Genomic DNA, 25,607 nt, shown 5'->3' with positions numbered 1-25,607 from the left:
GCCCCGTCCTCGGGGGCCGAGCACCCGCCGGACGGAGCCCGGGCCGGGGCGACGGAGCGGCTTGGAGCAGGGGGTGGCACCGCCCGAGCTCCCCCCGGCCCGCTCGGCTGCGGGGGCGCGGCAGGAGCCCCTCGCTGGCGGCTTGGGGCAAGCCGGAGACGACCCGGGGGGCGCCGGTTGTCAGCGGCCCGCTCGCCCTGCTCCTGCTGTGGCTTTCGCCTGGGCGCCCGCCGCGCCTGTGGCTGTCCCGGTCGGCCTCCCTCGGCATCGCTGTGCAAGCCACGGTTGACCCCGTCCCTCTCCCGCCAGCCTTGCGTCCTCCCCACCCTCTCCCGAGCCAGCCGCGCCGAGTTCCCGAGCCCCCTCCCCGCGACCTGCCCCGAGTAGCTGCGGCCCGGTAGCTTAGGGCTCTGAACCCACGGGAACAACCGTTTTAAATCCCTTTCGTTTTTTCTGATGGGCAGTGGAAAGAAATCCCTTTCTCGTGTGCCGCACCGGGGTTGCGGGGCGCGGGGGGTGTTCTGGAGGCAGGTGTTGGGTTTGACCGTTTAAAGTCTTGATAGGGAGTTCTTGTGGCGTGACCTCTGGCTTCGGCGCTTTCCAGGAGCAGCCTGAAGTGGAGCTGCTAAGTGGCTGAATCTCAGAGATTTTTTTGGTGGTGGTTGTTGTTTTTTACGAAGCATTTCTAACTTGGGAGGGAGACGGAGACCAGGATCAGCCCCTGGTTCTGTCAGCTTATGCGTGCACGTGTAACTTCACTTGTTTCAGTGGGACGGCTGACAGTAGCAAAGAGGAGCAGCCGTGCGTGCGTCTTCAGGATTGCGTACAGTCATAACCTCCAACGTTCGGGAAGAGGCCGTTTTAAAGCTCTGTTCCTTTCAGTGCTTTTGAAGTCCTCTCTGCCGCCCCTCCTGCAGAGAGCTGGCTGGCAGGAGGGTCACCTCAATCTAATCGCGTGCAGGCTTCAGTCCAGCAGACTGCGGGGGCACGACTAATCCTCTTGAAATCAGTAGGACCACTTGTGTGCATAAGTGTTTGCATTAGCGATAACAGGTCCTGACCCTGCCACAAAGATCCCGTTTGCTGTGGGCTCCGCTAGCTGCCCCGCTTGCTGCATTTATTTTGCATTAAGAAATGAGATAAAGGCACGCCACAACGCTTCCTGTTGTCTGGCAAAATCTCGATCCATGACAGTTCTAATGGTTAAATCTAATTCTCTTTCTCTCTCCTATCTTCTTGCTGTACAGAAATTGCAGGGTAGATTGTTATAAAAATGGATGGCTAGTTCGGAAATTATACATGGAGTAGGAGGCATTCTCAATAAAACAACAAGAATAGCTTGTGTCTTTTTTTATTTTAGAAACTTCCCCCCTCTCAAGCCACTAATTACAAAGTGGAGTCTTCAGGCTCAGCAATGGGTATAGGCAGCAAAGGAGACTAAATGGTGCCGGGTGACAGAAAATGAGCGAGCCAAGGAGCAGACCAGGTTCAGTTTTGATCTCCTTTTTTTGTTAGCACGCGCACAATGCAGCGCATTTCCTTTTGAAGTGTGCAGAGGCACACGTTGGCTCCCCGTTTTAACACTTCTGCATGCCAACAGTGAAGGGAAGGCTCAGAGCAGAAGACTGTTTTGAGGAAGTTAATTTTTCAGCATTGTACCCCTGAATAGAGTCCCCGCCACTCAGATACTGCAGAGGTGCTTGGCTGTGCTGTCCTGAGGTCAGGCAGGGCAGCTTTCACAGCCCACAAGCAGCTATGATGCTAGGAGTGGACTCCGTCCTAGCGTCCATCCTGACAGGTGATTGTCACCTGCAAAAGCTCGGGCCACTCTGAGCCATCCTGCCCTGCCTGCTGCCTGCCAGTCGGTGTGGTGACAAAGTGACCCTTACCAGGAAAAGAGCCTGGCGAGAGAACCTCAACCCAGCCGGAAACCACCTATGCAAAAATATAAGTGAATAAGTTAGTGTCGGTCCGTTCTGTTCACTACAGGACTCATACAACCCTAAGGAAGTCTGGGAATGTCCCTTGACTTCCATCAAGGTTGGTTTGGACCCTAATGACCAGTGTTTGGAAGCTCAGCAGGTTGGCAGGCAGCATCACCCATGACTGCTGCTGATCCTGTGAGTGTCTGGGCCTCAGCTCTTGCGCTGAGAACTTGGCCTTCTGTGATTCCAGATATGACTCCCCGGTCCCGGTACGGCGAACCAGCAGTGTGAGCATGTGCTGGCACGGTGGCGCTTCACCGACGCCCAGCATTGTTCTGTCCGTCTTGCAGAAGGGGGAAATATTGTTGCAGGGAAGTGAGGTGACTCAGGGTCACGTGATGAATCGGTGGCAGAGGTGGGACTAGGACCCAGGAGCCCTGGTGTGAGCTTGTTCCAACCCTGGGTAATTATGCTGTGTGTTTGACTGCAGTGTCAGTCGGTCTATTTTTATTTTGCCGCTATTATTAGCCATAACCAACCTAGAAGGTGGTCACAAGATAAACCTGCCATTAAGGGATTGTGGCTTAATGCTTATTTCTGAGAAACCTCGAGCAGCCGGGAAGCACTTACCTGCAGCACATCTACCAGGCTGGGCATCAGATGTACTTGAACACAGGTGCTGGGGGGTTTGCAGACCCTTGCTCTGCATTCAGCAGGGTGCCCGTGTCTCAGAGCTGCTTGCTGCCTGTCGCTGCATCCCGATGCAGGTGTTGCAGTGGGCCTCTGGCCTGTTTCGGACATGATCTATGGACACAAGGCGCAGTCATTCAGTGGCGTGGTGCTGCTTGTAGAAAACATTCCCCAGGGTGGTCACGGGCGAAAGGAAGGAGGCCCTTTGTACTGATGTCACCTCCGTGTTTCAGGCACAAGCTGGTCCTGGCTAGGGTTCGTTTCCATTTGCTTTGGCTGTCAAGCCTGAGGCTGGCATTCCCTTTCTCATGTAGGGCACAGTCACTATCTGAGGGTGCACTCTTGGCTTCCCCCACTCTGATATTCCTCCCTGCAGCATGTGGTGAAAAACCTTCTAATGGGCCCAACGGGCTGCTTTCTCTTAACCCCTTCCCTTCCCATGCCTCCTACAGGGAAGAGCCCTGAGACCTTGCAAGTGAAGTGATCCTAGTCTGACTTTCCAGTCGGTCTTTGTCTCGGATGGGGCACATCGAAAGTGAGAGGCCAACTGCGTTCTCTGCTCAGGGCTCTGCTAACAGCTAGAGCTGGTCTGAGCATTTCCCAAGAGATGGGTTTTTGTTTTTTTCCTGGAAAAAGTCAGTTCATCAAAAATGAATCTTTCCATGGAAAAAACACCACCTGTGCCTTTCTTTTTTTGGCTTTTGCGGGAGAGGTTTCTAGGGTCCAGGCTGCATTTTCTGCTCAAAACGAGAGAAAAGAGTTAATATCCCAGTGGCTTGAGCACCCATCTGGGATGCGTTTCAAGACTGAGTAAGACCGGGGACTCTGCCTGATTCACACCAGTCGAGTGTCTGTCTCTAGTTTTTCCTGGAAACATTTGGAATGGTCTTGGTTTTGGGATTTCAGAAACTTTCCCAGGCCCCATCAGGGCAGGCACCTCATGGGGTGGAAAACCTGCTTCCTTCCCAGCTCTCGGTACACGGCGGTGTTTTCTTTTAAAGTAACGAAGTTCCTTTCCTTTCGCATGATCGCAGCTGCCCTCCTCAGCCACTTGATCTGGAGGTAAATCCCAAACAGGAAACTGCTTTAAATAAATACGAACCCCCTTTTGTTTCGAAGGCTGCTGTCTTGGGCGGCAGTTGTGTTTTATCTGCTCTGCGCTGCGTGTTGTGGTCTGTTTTGTTTTCTCTCCGTAGTAACGTGCCAGTTGCTTGGAGTCATTACCGAGAGCAAGAACAGCCCTTAAAGTTCTCTCCAAATCAGATGGATGGGAGCTGCCTGGAACAACTTGTTCCTGTTTAATTTTGCAGTTGCCTCTGCTAATGGCTTAATGATCACCTTTGAGCTCGCTGGCCATAAAAGCTCAGTAGCAGCCTCTCCCGGGGATTCTCTCTCCAGACCGAGATGATTTAGTGCAGAGGGGAGGGGGATGAAACCCTTCTCTGGGAACAGCTTCCAGCTCTTTTAAGGACCCATGCCAGCTTACCGTGTTTTGGAGCCGGATCCCCCGATGGAGCCCGTCGGAGCTGTGCATCAGGGCAACTGAAAGCAGAATTCGGCCCGAAGGCAACAGTTTGCCTCAGCCGGCCACCTCCTGGCCCCTTCCTTTCATTTGCACCACAGGCTCCTGTGGACTGGAACGTGCACCAGAGACGATGTCCTGGCCAACTGGGACGTCTGACTTGAGGGGACGTGGGAACTGGCAGTCTTGTGGCTCTGAGGGGCTGGCTGCACTAGCTCTGCATGGCTTGGGAGCATGCCCCAAACCGGGATGCTTTGCAGACGCCCCGGCTGCTCTCGAGCAGGGCAGTGGGGGCGTCCCCAGAGTGTCCTCACTGCTGCCTCTCTGGCTTTGGAGTGTGCAGAACAAGGGGAGGGCCTTGCTTCTTGAAGGCAGTCTCAAGTGGGGTGAAGCCAGGCGAGGCTTGCCTCATGTGAGCCCTGCTAGTGTAGGACCGAGGTGCTCGGATGCTTTCACACCTTGCATCCCTGCAGTGGAGAGATGCCTTGTTCCTATTTTATAGACAGGGAAACTGAGGGTGGAGCAAGTTGCCCAAGCTCACAGCACAGCATTGAGCCCATTTTGGCACGTGCTTCCTTCACAGTTCAGGGCTGGTCACAAAAGCCCAACTGGTAGGAAGTCATGTCCCAGAGCTTGGGAACTACCCAACTGCGGCTCTGCAGAGCCCGGGGAGGCTGCTTGCTCTCAGGACCTGCAAGCGCTACCTAAGACAAGAAAGTGGAGCTGCGGGGGCTGTGATACCAGGTCTCGGAAGCGGTGTCCTGTGTTCCCCGTTGCAGCGGGGACTGACGAGCTGTGTGTGACCTGCTCGTGGTTTGTTGGGCTCTGTTAAATTCGGGAGTAAGCATTCACCTAGTAGATGCATTCAGGGCTTGATTTGGGAAACTCTGAGCACTGACTGGGACTGGCAGAGGCTCGGCACCTCTGGAAGTGGGCAGCTGTGTTAGTAGCGTACATGGAGCTCCCTCTTAACTGTGCAGTGGCCCCGAAGGGTTGGCCTCAACTTGTGCCTGTTCCCACTGGGAACTAAACTCCCCAGGGGGAGTGTGCGAGGCAGAGTGCTACTGGTGCAAAATCCCCCAGCCTGCACAAAGCCTTGGGCTCCACTTCATTCGGTCAGGTGCTTAGACCTGCCTCCCCAGCTCAGACTTGCAACCCAAGAAACCAGGAAAAGGGAGGGGCGTGGGACTGCTCCGTTCTTCTATATATACTACATAACAAATGCACACATCCTCCTCCGTGCTGCTTTTTCTTGCCTTGTTCCTTTTATTTGGGCCCCACAGTCTCTGATTTGCGTTGACTCGGACTCCCTTACGCTCAGCAGGCCCAGTCCAGAGGTAACGTGTGAGGGAGTGTCTGCAGCTTAAATATTTTCATTGTGTTTACCATGGAATTGCCTAGGGCCCAGCGAAGGTTGGGGCCCCGCGGCGTATCGGGTACAGTGTAATGCAGATCTTGCCCTGAGAGCTTGCAGCCTGAATAGACGAGACCGACCGAGAGGGGAAAAGGATAAAACGGGCGAGCAGCAGCTTTGCACGTGTTGCTCCCGTGCTGCGGTTGTCTCCTGCCTGGGTGAGGTCTGTGTGGGTGGGAGCCCAGGGACAGCGGCTGGCCCAAAAGGAACCAGCTAGGTGTAATGCAGGTATCTGGGCTGGGGGTGGGGACAGGAGAGAGAGTAAACACAGCAACCTCCAGTGAGTGCAGCTCTTCCCAGCTTCGCTGTTGGCCAGGGTGAGGAGTGTGAGGCCCAAGTGGCATGGCAAAAGACCCCGATGAAACAGCGCATCTCGTCTTTCTCGGGAGAGCAGGGGCCATGCCAGAACGAGCAGCACCCACCTGGGAGCGTCTTGCAGGTGTAATATGCTAGTACAATGATGCCATCTCTTCCTCTTGCTCCGTCAGTCTGGTTTTGCCCTCAATTTGGGCGACTTGAGGAAAACTCTGTGACTTGGCTGTTTTTAGACACTGAAACTGATGTGCGACACTTGCCTTGGTAGCAGACTCGGGCATTGCGCTGCCTTCGCCCATCATGGGCAACCGCTACCCTTCCATCTCTTATCCAGAGGGCGAGATGATTGCTTTGGCACGTCCACGTAGAAGAGGACCTTGCACCCACTGGGGAGTCCAGGATTCACCTTCTCGGCTGGCAAGGGGGGAGCTGCACCCCTGAGCTGGGAGGGCCCCAAAAACGGCACTGTGCCTTGCGTTTCGGCCACCTTCGCAGGACTAGCAAGGGAGCATGGGTGACTGACCTCTGGACTCGCGAGGCCCTGGCACAGCCCGCGGGTGCGAGGAGCAGGCGTGTGAGGCAGGATTAAACCGTATCTTCTGAACAGCAGGTATCTGTATCTTCCCACCCTGTTAGCCTTCTGGGAAGGTCCTAGGCCCATCCTTACTCTGTCTTCTCTGCCTTGTCTCTCTTTTATTACAGCATGATCCACTTAAAGCAAGTTCCACCCCTTGCTCTCCCCAGAAGAGCAGGTCTTTTGGAAGCCCGGTGACTCATCTTCGCTCCCTAGCTGCGAGATTGGGGTAGTATTGGTTGGCTGGGGTCTGGATCTGTCCGCTCCTCTTGGCTCTCCTTTGGGCAGAGTTCAGCAGCCATTTTATGCTCGGGCGCAGACTCCTGCAGAAGAGAAACACCCTGTGCTCCCTCGTGGGAGGCGCACTGTGGGTTGTTTTTTTGTTTTTTTTTTTCCCTGCCGGGGTGTTTCCCCTGGGGAAATAAGTCATGCTAAGGGATGGTGTGGGGACGCAGCCTGCGTTTGGAGGAGAAAACCCAAACGCAGAGAAACGTGCAGCACTCCTCCTAAGAGCACTGCCATAAGTTAGCATGCTGGCAACTCATTGACGCAAGATGATAGCTCAAGAAAAGGTGTCTTCATACTGATCAGGCTGGCTTCACAAAGGCCTAGCATCTCGTTAATCTGATAGCCAGCAAGTGGTAGTTCGGCACAGATCCGCTATCTGTCCCTCGCCTCTGTTGTGCGCCAGCTCCCTCCTCGGCCCTGCCTCGCCTCCTTTCTTGAACAGTATGGTTGGTCTTTCAACTTACAAAATGCTCGACTCGGCGTGGGGAGATCAACAAGCAAGGACGTTGCTAGAGTCTGGGGTCTTCTGCGGGGGAGGCGGATGACGATGAAATCCAGGACCCCCTGGGATGGGGATTTGCCTGCCTGGAACAGATTGCAGGGGCAGAATTCAATGACAGATTGAACAGTTGCAGGGAAAAGCTGCCCTGGAGATTCTCTGCCTGTTTGCTCCAGTGATGCCTGTTAGATCAGGCGGCCTGGTCTGCTTTCCTCTCTCCTGCAGTCCCAGCTTGGGCAAGTAGATGCTTCTCCTTCCTCCATTTTGGGTGGCTCCTTCTAGCTCCATTTCAAGGCAGGACCCCTTTTTGTCTGGTCTCTCACGTGGAGCCAGGGTGTTGTCTGCTCAGAGCTAAACCACTGGCTGCAGCCTCGCTCAGCATAGCATGCTTTTTAGCCTTGCCTTTGCTCGGGGGCTGGCAAGTGAGTTCTTACCACAACCTGGCTAGAACAGGGTGTGATGTCTTGGAGAACGTCTGCTTGTCTGCATTGGCGCGGTCAACTCTGAGCTTGTTCAGTGTGTGGCGCTGAACGCCTTGGGGTGGGAGTGGGGACACGGCCCAAGAGCATGCGATTCACTCGTCTCCAGACCAGGGACACTGGACGGTGGCTTAACCTTTGTGGCCCCCATCCAGGTGGGATGATGGGGTGGCCGCATCCTACTGAAATGCTGCTTCCTGCAAACTGTCTGTGGAGAGTTGCACCTGACGAGTGGGAAATCCCTGAACAGAACAAAGCAGCAAAGTGTTTAACCCTGGGTCAGAAACACCTCCCCCCAGCTAGGGGAATTCACAGGCACAGGAAGCTGGGGTAGAAGAGGGGAAACAGGGGCATGTTTCTTAGCAGAAGGGTTGGTTTAAGGGGGGGACCGGCTGAGAGAAGGGAACTTCCTACACAGGAGAGAGACACTATAATTTGGAGGAAAAGCCATGTGATGGAAGGAAGATCTTGGACTCCTTAAGAAACTTGGGCCAAAGACTGTTCGTGCTGCTCTGTAGTAACAGCCTGTGCACCTGCTCTTACTCAGAACAAGTGGAAGCTAAAACTGTGTTCAATTTACCCCTCGGCGGGTAGCGGGGTGCCTGTCTCAGGCAGCCAGAGACATGTACGCATTAAATAGTTTGACCAGACCTCTCTCTTTCTTGTGCTGCCTGAAGTAAGGAGGGGTTGGTGTTTGGAAGCCCTCGGAGCCTGTGCCCGGGTGCAGCTGACGCAGGCTCTGCAGATCGCCGAGAGGCAAATCCCAAGTCTAAACTGCCCATGGGGTTGGAGCTGTGCATGAGCTACTGAAGCATCAGCACTGGTCCAGGGAGTGCAGGGCAGATGGGGACTGAGGGCTTACGTCTGTGATAACGTCAGACACGGGGAATTTGTGCCCTGGAAGTCGACCAGAGAGGCCAAGGAAAGAATCGTGACCGCGACGTTCTCGGACCAAGGGATGCTTGAGAGCGCGTGAATCCAGCGTGGTGGGACTCGAGCCCAGCAGCTGGGGTGAGTCCGGTCTGAGGGCAGCGCTAACAGGGCTGTGACGCGCAAGACAAAGCAGCGTGCAGGTTTATCTGCCTGTTCCGAAATCACACCTCGGTGGATCTGCCTTGCGAGGAGATGTGCTTCAGATGAAAGAGCCAGGATCCCCTTGCAGGGGGCTTGCCTTGGCCTCTTCCCAGTTTGCTTCTGCCCTGGAACGTGATACTTAATAGCCCTCCTGTTATCCTCCCTAGGGTAAAGCAGCTGCCTCACCTCCCTCTGCCCACAACGATTGGGTAAATTCAAATAGATCACCTTTTTGCTGTATGCAAATCTCCTAGCTCCACGTAACTGGCTAGTGCATGTGTGCGCTTGGGGGATTTGCATGATCAGCTTCACTGAGCCAAGCCTGGGAAGTCCAGGGTCTCACTGTTAGACACGCAAATCCTGCCGGTGCGAGCACAGGTTGCGTGCAAATGGGAACACAGCATTAGCCCTGGGGACGTCTTAGTAATGACTGCAGCAGACAGCCTGGCAGGGCCTCTGTTTAGCAACCACCCCAGGAAGGACGAGACCCAAGGCCACACTCGCACCAGAAAGTCTTAGCAGTGAAACTTTTAAATGAGGACTACTACGTTCCTGCTCGGGTGCCCCTCTTGCTCTTCATCCTGCTGGATTTCAGTCCAGTCCATTTCTCCCAGGAACAGCTTTGCAGCGGGGCAGGGACAGATCTAGTGGCACCAAAACGTTATCGCTCCATCGTGCCTGTTGTTTCTTCGAGTCCTGGCCTGTGAAGAGCTGGAGTCCCGAGGGACAGTGGACTTGGGGGGTTCTGGGAGATGACGGGAAATGTCACTTCTGCACGGGGGCGGTGCCGCTGTTCGGGCAGGCTGGCCCGGGGAATTTTGGAGCTCTTGGGCACGCAAAGCAATGACGAGTCCGGGAAGAACCCAGGCCCTTGGGCCAGACTGGGGACCTGGGCGGAGGAAAGGGGCCGGGTTTCGAGGTGGTTTCGTATGTTGGGTCTGTCCCAAAGGGCTGAGGCTGGGTAGCAGGAGCTTGGGGAACTGGCAGGCAAATCCAAAGCGGGGGTCCTAGCTTATTGTCACAGCCCAACCTGGGAAGGGTTAATGCCTCTGCCGTGCCGGTACAGCTGCAGCGCTCTCCTTCTTTGTTCGTTTTCTCGCTCCCTCCAGCCTCCCCCTGCTGTCTTTGTGTGCATTTCTCTCTCTTCACAGGTCCCCGATTCCTTCTAGACCTTCCTTCGTGGCTTCCGCTCCTGGTGCCCGTGTCGCCTGCTGCTCGGGGCACGGCTGCAAGGAGCAGCCCGTTTGTTTTGCCCCCTCAGGCTGCGCCTGCTGCTGGGGCTGCGTGGAGGCGGGGGCAGTGGGCGGCTGCTGTGTCTCGCTGGGGCAGGAGCTGTCATGGGCTCGGGAGACTGCCCAGCACAGGTTCAGCAGAGACGGCAGGTGTCCGGGGCCATGCATTTCCACCCGTCCCCGTGCTCCTCTCTTGGCATTCCCTCCTTAAGCCCTGCAGGGTGGCCCGGCCTCCCGGGTGGGAAACCGTGGAGCTTGCAGTCAGGGTGTCGTGGCCAGCCTCGGAGACCTGTCCTGCACGGCTCCCTGGGGGGGCGCCTGGGGAAAACGCAGAGAGCGAGTTCACGGGGGAGGGAAGGGTTGTGCCGAGCCGCTAGCTATCCGCATGGGGCTCTGCAGCCTGTGGGGACGGGCTGCCCTCCCCTCCCCGGGGGAGCCTGGCACGCAGGACAGAAACCTGTTCAGGTTGGGCGTCGAATTCAAAATCTTGGCTCCACAAGCCTGGGGGGAGGGGGTGCTTAGGGGACCTTTTTAAATATAGCTCTTCCTCTCGGGCCACGACACCCCCAAAGCAGCTCCAGTTCTCTGTCGGGAGGGACAGACCTTGGCCTCTGCACACTCTGCTACTTGATAGTGGGGACAGGGTGGCAGCCTGCCCTCCCTGGTGGACCTCAATAGGCCTCTTCGCCCTGGGAGCATGTGGTCCACCTTGGACTCTGCTCCCCAGTTTGCCAGCAGCTGAGCTCTGCCGTAGCAAAGCCAAAACCAGCTGGGTATATCCCATGCTCTCTGGCCTTGCCTTCGCTCCTTAGTACCCCTTCATTCCTGGCACCGGGAGGCTCCTCATGGGCTGCAGGACATCATGATGCTCCCGTGTGTTTTCACTGATTTTGTGAAACGTGCCTGTGAGGCCGCTGTCCTGGCTGGATTTGCTCAGGGGAGAGCAAGCCGTACGCAGCGCCCTGGGGCTGCGTGGAGCACCCCGATGCCATGGCGCTATGCTGGTGCTTCTCTGCAGGCTCCAGTGGAGCCAGCCAAGACCCTCTTCCCCCTCCTTCAGCACCCTCGGTGGGAGGCAGGCCTTCTAGCGGGGGAGATGGGTCTAGTGGTTCCTGGTCTAGGTATCGGCTCTGTTCCCTGCTCCACCAAAAGCTTCCTGTGCGACTGGAGCAGTCGCTTAGCTGCTCTGATCCTCAGTTCCCCTTCTGGAAATTGGGGATGACAGCACCTGCCTGCCAGGGGAGCTCTCCTCGGCTAAATCCATACAAGCTTGCAAGGCACACAGATAGGATGGGGCTGGGGTCATTTAAGGCCTTTGGCTTCCCAGTGCAGGATTACAAGGACCGTGGTGATATGTGGGACAGCCTGCTCCCTTCCGGGTAGAAAATAGCTTGCAGCTTCTTATACCTTCCTGTCACTGCTAATCTCCGAGTGCGCCTCCCTTCTGGCCCCTTGGCTTGGGGGTGGCACCGGCACTGCCTCTGCTTGGCTTACGCAAGCTTGGAAAAAGGGGTCGCGAGTCTGGAAGGGGGGGCTCCCAGGTGGAGAGGGGACAGACCTCCTCGCCCTTCCCTGGACGGGGTTGTCGCAGCCCGGAGGAGACTGGGCACCACCGCGGGAGTCTCCCGGTGCACGGAGGTGTTCTGGCCACGGGGGCTGGTTTCCTGCCAGCCTTCTGCGTCTAGCCGGCTCTTCCTTCTCTGTCCCGGGGTCAGGGTTCCTCGTCTGATCTGTTCCCAGTGTGTCGTAGCACCTGAACCTGCAAAAGGGTTAAGTGACGCCACGGCCTGGCAGGGGAAACCCGCGGGAGAGTCATCTGTTTTCCAGCGCGCCGGCCCTGCTGACCCCAGACGTTCCCTGGAACTCGCAGCCCCGCGCTCCATCCCCCACCCTGGCGCTGCCTGGCAGAGCACACAAAACAATAGGAGGCTTCCTAGTATTGACGTGCCCCGAGCAGCCCAGCGAACCATCTGGCGAAAGGGCTGGGAAGCTCGAGGCTAGCTCCTTGGCTCGCTTGGGAAATGCTCTGGCCCCCGAGGCTGATGGAGGTCGGCAGGGTGCAAGGGCTTGCAGGGCGGGGAGCGTGGGGGGGAAGCAGCAGTTGGGGATGTCTAATGCTCTTCAGTGTCTGCCTCCCCCGCTTTGTTTTACATGGCAAACCCTGAAGTCTCCATCTTCTCGGTCCCAGCATCCTGTTCTTCCCACCCCAGGCAGCTTCGTGCTTGCCACGGGACATCGCCAGGATTTCCTCTGGTAACTGGCCTGTCCTCTTCCTCCCCCCTGAGCTGATGGGTTGCTCCGCAGGGTGAGCTCCTCTCCCCATCGACACGTGCACAAGATGGAGAAGAAGCTGCTGGTGTCTCTCCCCAGCAGCTGCATGCTGTGTCCCCATCGCACGAGATGCTGTTGCACACCAGTGACACCCAGGGCATCTGCCCACTGGCTCCATCTTCCCCGTGGCTCTGCTGGGCACCTCTGTCCTCGAATCTGGACCCTTCTCTTGCCAAAGTCCACGTGAACATGAAGATTGCTGCCTCCAAGAGGTAGTAATCTCTACCCTCCCTGGAGCGAGTAGAGGCAAGATGCATACACTCTGGTTGTAATTCTCACCTTCACCCTCCATCTCCACTTGCCCTGCAGTATGAACCTGTGTTGCACGCTCGCGTCGGCTCCTGTGATGGACCACCCTTTCCCCAAGGCAGCTTTGCAGAGGAGGCCCACCGTGGCAGGGGGTCAGACTTGATCTGCTTGGGTCCCTTCCAACCCTGCCAGCTATGAAACTATGCAGAGTTAGATTGTCCCTGGAGCAGGCAGGCATGCTCCTCCATCTTGCCGACACATGGGCTCGCTGATGAGAAGCCTATGCAGCTGCTCAGTGATTCAGCCAGGCTGAACGCCGTCGTGTCCAGAGTCCAGTGGCTTGAGCTAATATCTCATGAATGCTGCTTTTCTCTGCCGCCGTGGGAGGTGGCAGGGCTTGGTAAATAACCTTTCATTACAAAACGAAACCTGTGATTCTTTCCGTAGAGCACTGGGGTGGCTTGTCATTCTGCCATTGCCCTTGGCCTGGGGACAGCGCCTCGCTGCCATCTGAGCTCCATACACCAGAGATTCCCCCTCCTGTTTCTAGGATGCCAGCCCTACCCTGCTGTGACCAGCATGAGTGGCATCAGACCGTGCATCACGAGCAGAGAAGGAGATGCTTGGACTCTTGGGCAGGGCGCCGACCAAGTCAGCCGGAGGATCGGGGTCTGTGCATGCTAAGCTAGTTGTACGTACGGATGTAGAATACGCCTGTGTTTTAAGTGTGGTCCAGTGGACAGCTGTGTTTTTCTACTCGGTACACCTGGGGCATACATTTTCAGTGCATCAGATGTTTAAGCAACAGTGCAAAAGGAGGAGAGGAAGAGAAAAGCTGGGCTTGTGTGTAAGAAGGTAGACTGGAGACTTGGGAATGGGAGTTTGGTTCCTGGCTCTGCCAGAGAGTCCATCAGTTCTTTTGGCCTGTGACTTATAGTCTGATTTCTCTGCACGCTTAAGCCTGTGTTTAGGCAAAGCAGGTCTTGATCCAATCACGGACAAAGCTTCCTAATGGTCAGAACAGCAGGACAGCGGAAGGAGCTGCCCAGGGAAAGTGTGGCCTCTCCTTCATCGGAGGCTTGCATGCAGAGGCTGGATAATCCTCTCTGTGGAATGGCTTAGGAGTAGCAAGCCCGGTGTCTGTGCTGAGAGTGGGACAAGATGAACCCAAAGGTCCTTTCCAACTTTGTTCTCAGGAGCTTGACATTACATGTACATTCCTACGGCTTGCTGCGTCAGCATGACTGGCTGAATTCAGGCTTTGATTTCTCATTTCCAGAATGGGAAGAATGCTTTTTGTCCTGGCTATTCGGGTTGCAAACAAGAGTAGGACTGTGGTCTGCACATGTATTGCACAGAGCATAATGGCCTGGGGTCCCCTGGTGCTACAGAAATGCAAAAATACTCAGTAAAGTCTCTGTCCTTAGCAAATCTGCCTTCCAACTGAGCCATCTTTGGCTCCAGGACTGTGTGCGCGTGCAAAGTAAGAGAAAAGTAAGTCTTTCTTTCTGTTGCAATGCAGGGATGAAGGGTATCTGCCTGAATTTTTGGAAAACTTTAAATGGAGACCCTGGAAAGTTTCAAGCCAGAAAGGGAGCATGGTGGGAAGCTAGGAGCATGTGAAAGCAGTGGTTACAATGAACTGTTTTACAGCCTTCATTATAGCAGGTGCTGTTGCTGGACTGCTATAAAAGAAAGTGTCTGCTGACTGCTTCACTTCCTGCGGTCTATGGAAACTACATGAGGGTAGGAGGAACCTGCTTTTAATCCCTGTTATTGGGGCTGTGGGTCTCTTGGAAGGCAGATTTCTCTAGGTTTGGGTTGGCTGTAGTAGCACACACGGGAGCAAGGGATTGTGTCATGGGTCCAGGCCTTCTAGGTCTCTAAGCAAACCCCCTGAGACATTGCACCTCGGGCCTTTCCTTCTTCCCTGTGCTGGAGCTGTGTGGTTCTCCCTCCTAGACCAAGTCTTAGGCTGAAGCATCATCCTAGGTATCAACCATGCCTGCTCAGCAGGTCTGATTTGGATTTGGACTTGTGCTCTTCTTTCCTGTGGCAGCCTGTGACCAGGGTTATTCAGTCATCTGAGAGCCTTCTTAAAGTACTGTCCTGTTTTCTGCAAGAGGAGCAAAGATTAGACTACAGGCTTATCGTAGATAAAAGCTTATCATCCCCTAATCGCCTAAATATCCAACCTCCTCCAGAAACCCCAGGAGGGTCCTTTTGTCTCAGCTGGGCTCATGCAATTGGCTGCTCCCCACCTTTTTGAACCCCCACTATGATTCATTTTCTTCAACCTGCCGTTTGTCTTTTAACACCCCTCTAGTGTTTGTGGAGAAGTGACTTATCCTCAGCCATTCTTTCTTTTCCTTTTCCCAAGGGTGTTTTATTCAACTAAAGCAGCATTGTCGGGTGGCCAATGTCCCTGTAATTGGCCCAACATACAGGATTCCTCGGCTGTTGCGGAGCAGTTCCAAATCCACCCTTTGAGCGAGAGTTTCCCAACACGGGATATTTGTATAGAACTGGTCGAATTACTCGTGATGAAGAACAGGCTCGTTTCTTCACATATTGCCATTTTCTGCCCGTATGAAATGGGTGTAAAATGTCAGTTTTCTGCTTTATCTTCTACCCACTTTGCATCAATGTTCACTTCTCCATGATGAACAGGGTGAGTGGCCCTTAACCCTAACCCTGACACTCTTGTTCATGTACTCACTTTTCAGTCCATTTCCCTGTCCTGACTTCTGCAAACAGGTTCTTTATCCGTCAAGATTCATCAAACTGCCAACAATTTTCTCCCTATCTGTTTTTTGCATGCCGTGAATGCCTGAAGCAGGGGTTGCTGAGAGACTGTGATATCTGTGGTGGTATACTCTGGTGTCTGTACCACAATATTGCAGTGGTATTGCTGTTCCCTAACTGGATGGCTGAAACTTTTCTAAACTTGCAGATGCCATGTGATAGTTGACAGTAGCTCGGGTGCGTGTTCCTGGCTTGGATGTTCACTTGTGTGACAACATGCAAAGCTAGAGGTAAGGCGCACACTTTCACAAATAGATGTGGAGCTACATCTGGGCCACTACTGGTTTACAGCCAAGCAAACCCAGCAAGGTTTTAATATCTTCAAATCTGTCAGCTCTCCTTGTGGGTCCCAGAACCTGTGGCGTGCAGCTGTACAGTCCATGAGCACCATCAAAAATGCTGTTGCTTGGCTGTAAGAGCTATTATTGAGAAAATAAAGGAGCTGCTTTTTTACCTGCTGACCGCACATGCAAGGGTCTAACTTGGCTGTCCAAAACTGTTCACTTGAGCTTCTGTGTGTTTTTGACAGGCGAGTAAAATATCACCTGCTACCTTTTCTTTCCTACAGTTGGAGCGATTGAGTAGAATTGGAGCCTAATTCTGTAGTCCAGCAAGTTGCTTTGACCAGGGCAGCTTTGATGCGAGATGCTCTTCGTTGGGGTTGGTCGTTGGTTGTACTGAATTTCTGATGCCAGGCCAGTGACACGGGAACTAAAGGAATACTTTCCTTCCATTTTGGAGAAGGATGATGAGATTGCGTGTCTAGGAAAAAGCAGGATGACTAGAGGGAATGGGGACTATGGATGTTTTGAAATGGGAGCAAAAATCCAAAGAGTTTTTAATTCTAAGGATTGGGATACGCTCGTCCCAGAACTCCGAAAGGACCATGTGAGGTGGTCGTTTTTAATAACTGCTTGTTTGCAAGTCAGAGGTAATATAAAATGACTGGAGTATAGCAATCTTAATACCTATATTTAAGAAAGGGTCAGAAGTGATCCTGGCAACTCCTTAATAGCATGCAAGGCTTTAGAACACATTTTTGAAGGCAAGAGAAAATGTACTAGAGGTCACTGAAAAATGGGACAAAGCACAATGTTTATCGGTCTTCGATGGCGCCAGACTAACCTGATATCTGTCCTCTTAAAGGAAATAAGAGATCTTGTCCAGTAAGGCATAGGATATTGCACCACGTGGAGAAGCTGTTGGTTAAGATGGGATTAGTACAAAACTGTGGAATGAGTAAAGAGGAAACAGATTGAGTTGGAAAGAATCCTGTTGGCTTCAGGTAGGTATTAGTAGAGTTGCTCAAGGATCAGTCTCGGGACTGACCTTTATTTTTCACTGTGTTTTTGACAGAGAAGGTAACTTGCTGACAGCCCTAAGTTGGGAGGCAGCCTCAGTACAGAGGGGATCAGACTGTTTTCCAGGAGTGGATGGAGGATGTTGAGGACGGGAGTAATAGAAAAGGAATGAAATGCAATCGGGTGACATGCAAGTTCAGGCATTCGAGGACAAACAACAACAATAATTTCTGCTGTAAGCTGGGAGCTCATCAGCTGGAAAGGCAGAGGTGCAGAAAGGTCTTGGAGTATTAGTCAATCGACTGAGTCACCGACGTGATGTGGTTGGGGAAAAAGGCAAATGGGATCCCAGGATGTATCCGATGAGGTATTTCCATGAGAGAAGGGCACAAGGCACAGGCAGGCCCTTGCCTGGGATGTTGTGTACACTTCTGGTCCCTTGCATTCAAGGATGGTGACTTCCTAACTGGATCCAGTGCAGAGAAGGGCCACTAGACTGATCAAGGGGATGGAGAGCCTCTCTACCAGCGGAGACTGAAATACCTTGGCTTATTCAGCCTAGCACGTCCTCCATGAGTGTGAATGCCAGTGGAGGAGAAGAATTATTTAAGCTGAAGGACCATGTTGGCCAAAGAGTAAATGGAAAGAAAATGCCAAGAAATGTAAATTGGAAATAGTTTCTAACTGTGGGACTGGGGAGGTCTTGGAGGAGCCTTCCAATAGGAGCATTTGGGTTTAAAGGAAAAAGTCTAATTAGGTTTTTTAAGATGAGCTTGACCAGCTTTATATAACGGGTTTGTGATGCGGTGCCTGTAATTGCAGAGCACTTGACCCTGGAGATTCCTTGTCAGTCAAATGACGGTACGAGGAACTCCCTGAGGAATGGATAACCTTGTGGAAATGAAAATCCTCTCGAGTTCTTCTAATGCTGATCCAGCTTCAGGATCTGAGGACTTTAGCACTGTAAGTTAGAGAGAGAGAGAACTTTTTTTGCCAAAAAAATGCAGATATGGGTTGTCAAAACCAGCTGGCAGGCGCATGTCCAAGTTGCTGTATTGTTTCAGTCCAACAAAATGAAACGCAATAAAATCAAAATTCTTCAACACATCTCTTAAAAGGAAACATTTCAGCTTATCATCTCTGAGTGTCTTATTGTAAAATGTACTTAAGGCTGTGTGTTTGCTAAACTTTAGAAATACCTTGGCAATGGCCAAAATTTCAGTTTGGGATGCAAATGTTGACTTCCTAGTACATCAGGCAAACCAAAAATCCATTATTAGCACATATCTACTTTACACATATTAAATTCCCCTTGTGTTTAAATTACCATGAGACATCAACAGCTGTTATGTGTTATGCACACGTAACGTCCTGTGCGTTCATGTAATTTGCTTCCCCGGGTGCGTTCACAGGAGAATCTGTCTTCTCTGGCAGGTCTCGGGGTTAAAACCTGACAGTCAGAACTAGCACTTCATCTGCCATGCCAAAATGTTACCAGATCCTCTCTCAAAGAGCTGTTTAAGCTCTCTAGCTTCCCGCGGGCCAGCCTCCATCTATCACAGGAGAGTTTCTGTCCATATATTGCTCATGCCTGTTGAGAGCCAATGTGCCAGTGCCAAGGTGCAGTGGGCCCCCTTTGCAGCTGATCCAGCAGTTTTGCAAGCGACTGCAGCAGAGGTGAGCCAGCCTGCCAGGGCTTGGGATGTGCACGTCTCCCGTGTTGGGTCCCCCTCGGCAGGAGGCTCTCCGGAGCGATTCAAGCACTTCACTCTTGCCTTGCGTTCCACAGGTTGCCACGACAAGGCAGTGCTGCTCTATGAGTACGTGGGGAAGAGGATAGTGGACTTGCAACACACGGAAGTCCCTGATGCTTACCGAGGAAGAGGAATAGCCAAACACCTGGCCAAGGTACAGCTCGGCCAATGTCTGGAGATGCTTCCTTAACCCGCAGACTAACACTTCTGTACAGTAGTGGTAAGAGGAACTGACTGGAGTGGGGCTCTGCTGCACTCCCCTGGTGTGTGCGCGCAGTCCCTGCTTCAGAGAGCTCGGGTGAGACTAGGTGGACAGAGGGTGGGGAAGAAATAGGAGCACGGAAAGGTGAAGTGAGTTTCCAAAGACCAGGGAGCAGGTCAGTGGCGGAGATAGGAACATGTCTCCCCCCAGCCTAACCCCGTGGCCTACCCCGCGTATGAGTTGGCCTCTCTAAACACCAGCTAAGGTCTAGCTGAGGGCAGGAGGGAGGCTTCTGCAGATGGCTTAGAAGTGACAAAAATGACCCAGATTGACCCACAGACTGCAACAAAGCTAGTTTTGAGGGAAAAGGTGGGGGAAAATGTGTTTTGTTTTGTTCCCCTCTCCCCCCAATCTGGACATCCTTCCTCACAAAAACCCACTCATCTTGGACATGTGATGCCAAGGGGTCTCCTTCCAAAGCATGTTGCAAGACCTGACGTTCCTGAGCTACACACCGCCCGGAAAGTAACAGCAAGTGTTGCTGTGCCCCTGCTCCCCCCCACAAGAAGTCTTGCGCGCGAAGCCCTCTCCCAGCGCCCCTTCCAGCACAGGTGGGTGAACCGTGTGAGAACAAGCAGGGCCACACAACAGGAGCAGGAAAAGAGAGTAGCTGTTGCGCCTGTGGGTGGGTGGCATACACGGTCCCCAGAAACAGCTGCCAAATGGAGGCCGCGAAGCCAGCAGGGATGTTTCATCCGGCAGGATCAGGAGAAGGCATCGAGGCACGGGAGCATTCGGAGCCAGGGGGACCATATGGCCAATTACAGCCTGCTCTAATAAATCCTGAGAAGTAGCCGCATTCCTCCCACTGCCCTTTCCCAGTGACCATGTCCAGCTGCCTGCACGTTTGGTGCAGTGACTAACTTACGGCCATCTGCTATTTCGTGTCTCCCATCCTCCAGTGGCACTCTGCCACCGGACCAGCGCTTGTCTGCATCCTTCCTCCTCAAGCCAGTCCTCTGCGCTGCCCCATCCTTCACCTGTTCTCCATAGGGAAAGTCCCTGTTCCTCTTCCCGTGTCAGGCTGACTCTGCCTCATTGTTTACTGACTCTCTCATGCCTGGATGAATACACTGCTCTGTCCTCTCTGGAGGACTCTTGGTCTCCATCCTCCAATATGGAGATTGGAGCTGTGTGCTATGGCGTGATTGTGCCCTGGCTCAGGTCCTCTCCAGTGAGAGACTCACTTCCCTTGACTTTATTTTCCATCTCTCAGCTCAGACCCCTCCAGACTTTTTCTGTCCAGTGTGCTGCTGGCAGCATTAAGACAGGCTGGGGCAGGGTAGAAGTATGTTGCTCATCGCCAAACTTGTTTTCATCCTCCTTTTTCCCTTCTTTCCTTCCTGCTCTGCCATCTCCCAAATATCCTTGTTTCTTGTCCTCTACCAAGGAGTGGCTCTGTATAATAGAGGAGATCCAAAGCCTTCTGCTCCTGGTAGCCTTCCCTGGGTGGCATGCACCTTCTTTTGCAGGAAGTCAGTGGGGCAGTGAAATGAGCCCTTCTTACAGAGGTGACTCTGCTGTGGGAGTACAGCCACACCAGCCAAATCTGTTCCTACCACTTCCTGGTTAATCTCCATTCCCTGCCCCAGAGTTTGCGTGTTCAGTGCAGTTCAGTGCTTCTCCTCCTTTGTGGTATCCAGGAAGCAATCTAACAAATTGGATGGCTGTTGTTGCAAAGAGCTTGCAGCTGGGAAGATTCCCTTGGGAGAGAGAGGGCCTAGGAAATCCCCAGTTGAGCACATGAGTGATTCTTAATTAAACGCTTTTCTGGTGGGGCAGGGGGAAGGCATGGGTTTCCAAGCAGGGCTGGAGTCTGTGCTGCGTTAGGGGTGCTGCGCTTCTGCCGTCCCATGCAGTGATGTACCAGAGAGCTTGTTTCACTCTGCCTGCCTGGGGTCTTTCTGCAGCATCCTAGCCCACGTATCTATCCTTGATGTCTCCGGCACCATCGGTGTCTCTGCTGCTCGATTGCAGAGGGGGGCAAGATCTGGGGTGATAGTGCCAGGGGGACCTGGCACTCTCTGGGCCCAGCAGGGAAGCTTGAGGTGTGGGGGGACTTCTTCTTTCCCCAGCATTTCACGGAGTCTAAAGTCCTGCTCTTTGCTAAAGGAAAAGCTTAGTTCAGGGGACTCCTCCCCTGCCAGTCAAATGGAGCTGTAGCATATTGCCCTCTGCTCCTTCCCTCCCCACCCCATCCTTCCTGAGCTGCCACAACCTCCTCCCAGCTCCCGCCACCTCTGTGCCCTGGGTTCCTCCGGTCTTCGTCCCAGTTGGCATCTCTGGCTTCCTTGTTGGCCGATGCCCAAGTAGAGACCAATTTATTTGCATGTGGTCTCTGGACACTTTGCTGGTTCCTCCCCTGCCTCCAGGCTGTCTGCCTGCATTTGCTAAGCCAGCTCATAGATGGAAATGGGGCAGTTGCATCTTACAGTGGTGACCTCAGAGATGCCTCCACCCCCAGGCCTTGAACATACTGGTCCTCGACTTTTCTGGGATTACCCGCTCCTCGTCTCCAAGCCAGGCTTCACCTTTACTGGAGCAGGCTTTCTTCTCTTTAGAACTCCTCCCTCCTCAAGCCCTTACAGATTTGTGTTTGTGAGTGGGTCTTCTCTTCAAAGGCTTCAAGCAACCTGCTGGGCATCTTCTGCTGAACTCCTATTTATACACTTCATTGGTGCTCCACCCTTGACCTTCATTTCTTATTCTGTCTCTGTACCCGAGTCTGTCTGCCTGCAGGTGTTCTCCATGGCACCTGCCAGTTCCCCTCTCCAGGTGAGATTCAGATATGTGCACACATGTCTGCCTTCTTGCATCCTGTCATTGCCACCTTCCCAGCCCAACAGTCTCTGCTTCTCCCCTGCCTGCTATGTTGGTTCATATTTTATGCGGTCAGTTTGCAGGTCACCTGTTGCAGGATTGATTGTGGCTTTGAGACGTTAGGCATAAGTGGTGCTTTTAGCAGTCCCACCAGCACCATCTACTGCTCAAGGAACACCACTGGCCCTGCTTCTCCAGCACCGCATCCAAGCCTTGACTCACCTTCCTTGCAGGCAGCGTGCCAGTGCTGCAGTGTCCCAGGCAGCACAGTAATCCCTAGAAATTCTGTTCCTGGCTTTTCTTGCCTTGTCAGATCTGTCAGCCCGCAGCGCAGGGCAGGATTAAGTTGCTCCTCCATATAATAGGGGCCGCTGCTTTAGGCATGCTTGCACAATGCCTGGACTCTCTAGGGTACTGCTCAGGAGCTGGGCTGTGGATAACAGCGAGTCCTGCCTTGAAGCATTTGTAATCCGAAGGTACTGGTGAAAGCAGACCTTTGGCAGGAGTGCAGCTGTTGGAGTCCATGCACCCTGTGACAAAGGTGGGCTGCAACCGTTCCAGCTCACACTGGAATTGGGCCCTGGGACCTCTGAGATCTCCTGCCTGGCAGCCCTTCCTTAGCCCAGCTGCGCTGTGAGCCTGGGGGGAGGCAGCTAGTCCTGCTACAAATCCAGGCGGTCACCAGCAGCAGCTCTTGTTTTGTATGCATGTCTCTCCATTTGCTGTTCTGGATCGCGTGCCCTTCCATTGCTGGCTCCCTGCGCCATCCACTCCTGCCATGCCTCCAGCCTGGGTGCATGATGGGAGAAGCCTGCTTGCAGGGCATCTTCCTATTTCCTACTGTGTGTATGCTGTCCCCTCCCCACAGACCATGCTCATTCTTCCCCCCCTTCTCCCCCTGCCCCCTACCTTGCCCTGCGGTCTCTTCTGCACAGTAGGAGCAGCTGTGCCCCCTGCTTCGTGCCTGAGCAATGGCCGGTCAGTCTGTAGTCACCAACAGGGGTTTGCCTATTGCTTCTCCATCAAAGCCCTAGGCTGCCCATCTCCTAGAGCTTCCTGACCTTGCTAGAGTCATTTCTGGGGACCATCTTGCTCATAGCCAAGGAAGAGACCAGGTGTCCTTCACAAGGAAGCCCTGCTTATCCCCGTAAAGCACAGACCACCCCCTATGATGGGATATCTCTGCTGAGCTGCGTGGGCAGAAAGTGGAGTGTCTTTAAATAGCATTTAGCTCTTTAGTTCCCAGCAGCTGAAGGCATCCCTGGAGCTAGAGCATAGGGTCTTGGAGCCTCAGGCCAGGGCAGTGGTTTACAGAAGCGTTTGTCTTCCCAGTGGGTCTTCCAAGCCGCTCTGCTTGCAAGTGGAGGTCTCGACCAGGTCTCCTGCAGGAACTCATTCACCTGTTCCAAATTGTCTGGTTTCCAGACTTGGGAGCAACCGGGCTCTCTCAGGGACTGAAACTCTCTCTGATATGATTCCTCCTGCCCCCACCCCAGTTCCTTCCCTTCCACTGTTCTCAAGCCGTCTCACAGCAGCCCTCCTTCTGCTGCATTGCACCCAGGCAGCATCTCATCAGGGCTGCTGCTTGCATTAGCCCGAGGGGCTCTCTGGGGTGTGTTGTGAGGGCATACTGGAGCGGGGGTAAGTAATTACCCGGCTGCTTCAGATACGTTCCCATGTGAGCCTCTCCTACATCATTTCTTCTCTACTAGAGATCTGCCCCTGAGGAAGTTGTGCCTTTGCTCTTCCAGTGGAGGGTCTGGCTTGCTTGGGAGGCAGGGGTCTCTCTACAATCCCAGCCACGTACTGGAAGTGAGGAGCTTGCTCTTGCTTCATTAGGCAGGAGACGGTTCATACCATATGCTCCGTGTCGGGCACACGTTGTCACAGCAGCTGGTCTCGGTGATGAGTGACCGACCATCGAGCGACCAGGCAGCAGCACTCTCCTCCTGCTGCTGTCGTGGGCTGGATGTGCAGCGGCATGTGCAGAAAGATCTGTAGTTGGAGGTTCTTATTTTTGGTCTGGAAATGTTGCTGGGCAAGTCCTGGCCCATCCAGCCATTAATCCCAACTCTGCCTCTTCCCCTTTATCATCTGAACAGAACGTGCGAGTGAGCATGCAGATCGAACCCTGTGGCTGGTGTTGGCCTGAACGAGCAAGTGTCCTTGAGCAAGGGCAAAGCCCTGTGCTTTCTCTGTGCCCCTGGCTGTGAAGCAGGGCGAACTCTGTGTCATCCTCCTGTGGGGCTGTCTCTGCATGAGCTTCCCAACACCCACGTAATGCTGTGCAGAAGACGGGCCTTTCTCCAGGCAAAGGGCTCAGTGTTGATATTGCTTCGTTGAGACTTGCTTCACTGAAGTTAATGACATTAGAGCAGGACAAGAGCAGAATCAGGCCCTTTGTGAGCTGGTGGGAGATAGGGCTGACGAGGTGGAGGGTTGGGGGAAGGCTCTGCACCCTCCATCAGGGAAAGGTCCTTTCTCCATCTGGGTTCGAAGTCTCTGATGTTTCTGCCCCACGTGGAAATGTCCAGTTGCATCCACTCTACGTTGAGGCCCCAAACCAAGGCAGGGAAGGAGCAGCCTCAAATCTTCTGTTTGCCTCACGTGAACGTGCTCCTAACCAGAGAGGATTAGGGGGGCAGCTGCGGGCGCCTCTTTCACTCCCTCTGGCACTCCTGTGCCTTGTCTCTTTTCTGCGGACCCTGGGCACTGATGGAGCGCCAGGCAGGCCAGGGGAGCCAGACAGGGAATGGGGGAAAATGGGCACCATGCAGGGGTTACCTTGGGAACAGCTCTGAATGGTCCATCCGGGCTCCCAGAGGAGACGGTGGGCTCCGTGCTCCTGGGGCCTTTGCTGGGCCCTGGAGAACCTTGGTTGTGCTGGCAGGGGGATGGCAGGGAGGGCCGAGATGCAGCATCAGCCAAGCATTTCCTCCCAGCCTAGACATGTCCAGGGGCTGCAAATCCATGTCCCCTGCTCCACTGCCCTGATGTTTGGCTGTTTAATTGCTTCATGAGCTGGGAGTGAGCTGGCAGATGTTTAAAGCACTTGAAAACGTTGCCTTTCAAAAGAGAGGGTACAAGAGAAACCCCCTCTGCTGCATACAGGAGCAGAGGCAAGCACTGCCAGCCCCCCACTGCCATGCCTAGGTCTCTGCTCATTTTCTTCCTGCACCATAGTAGCAGGGCACTGGCTTTGGGCTGTTTGTGCACTGCTGCGTTTCTCCCTCCAGCTGTAATCCTCCTGCCTGCCCCTCTCCCTCCACACACACACAGGGGAGATGAGGACAGCTCACGTCTTCCTTTGTGCGCATGAGACTGTGGAAGAGCTGTGGCCAGAAGGGATGCTGCTGCCTCTTTAGAGGCACAGGGACTGTCTCGTAGCCTGATGCCCTCTGGTTCCTGCAGCAGGCTCTGCAGAGGGGCTTGCCCTTTCCTTGCACCCAGGCTTCATTACAACTCTCTTATTTCCCCCACCCCATCCTGCCCCCTTGCAAGGAGTAGTCTCCCTGCTTCACATTTACCACAAGGGGTTTGAAGGCTGAGCTTTGGCTTCCTCCTACCAGCTTTGCTGCTGGCCCTGCCCCTTGCCCCTGTATGGCTTAATACCTGGTGCTTAGGGCTCCTGCTGATGCTAACCATTGGGGTCAGGTCCCTCTAGGACATGGTTTCACTTGGTCTCTGCTCATAGCTGCTGAGCTGTAAAGCTGGGTCCTGAGGTCACTTTCCTGGTGCTAGGATTGCTCTGTACTGTCACCAGAACCAAGTGCACGTAAGCCTCGATCACCTTGCAAGTAACCGTGAAGGGTGGGATGTGCTGGCAGCATTTGTAACCTATCTGTCCTCTCTCATGATTGTAGGCAGCCTTGGATTTCGTGGTGGAAGAGGACCTGAAAGCTCATCTGACGTGCTGGTACATTCAGAAGTACGTCAAGGAGAACCCCCTGCCGCAGTATCTGGAACACTTACAGCCTTAATGCAGGACGCTGCTGAGCCCAGACTGCTCTCACACCAGCAGGCCCCGTCCCTGACTCTCCAACGCGGCCTTTGCTTCTGCGCGGTCTCAGGAA

The 25,607-nt window shown here is 53.9% G+C and overlaps 1 protein-coding gene across 1 annotated transcript; it reads left to right on the top strand.

The window, feature by feature from the left end:
- The first annotated feature begins 12,532 nt into the window (after positions 1-12,532).
- Positions 12,533-25,601, top strand: NATD1 (N-acetyltransferase domain containing 1). Its single transcript, XM_019542146.1, has 5 exons — positions 12,533-12,555; positions 15,546-15,574; positions 15,828-15,926; positions 18,488-18,606; positions 25,398-25,601. The coding sequence occupies exons 1-5, from the start codon at positions 12,533-12,535 to the stop codon at positions 25,512-25,514; spliced, it is 387 nt and encodes a 128-aa protein (XP_019397691.1). The 3' UTR covers positions 25,515-25,601.
- Positions 25,602-25,607: the final 6 nt, after the last annotated feature.

Source organism: Crocodylus porosus, unplaced genomic scaffold (genome assembly GCF_001723895.1).
Source record: "Crocodylus porosus isolate Cpor-Errol unplaced genomic scaffold, CroPor_comp1, whole genome shotgun sequence".
Classification (NCBI taxonomy): domain Eukaryota; kingdom Metazoa; phylum Chordata; order Crocodylia; family Crocodylidae; genus Crocodylus; species Crocodylus porosus.
Note: the sequence above shows the minus strand (reverse complement) of the source record. Positions and strands in the feature narration are given on the sequence as shown.

What these genes read in the sequence shown, in the direction of transcription:
- NATD1 (XM_019542146.1), top strand. Translation starts at nt 12,533, where the DNA reads ATGAAGATTGCTGCCTCCAAGAG. An exon ending in GATAGTTGACAGTAGCTCGG is followed by an intron (nt 15,575 to 15,827) that starts GTGCGTGTTCCT and finishes GCTATTATTGAG; the next exon opens with AAAATAAAGGAGCTGCTTTT. An exon ending in CTTCTGTGTGTTTTTGACAG is followed by an intron (nt 15,927 to 18,487) that starts GCGAGTAAAATA and finishes TGCGTTCCACAG; the next exon opens with GTTGCCACGACAAGGCAGTG.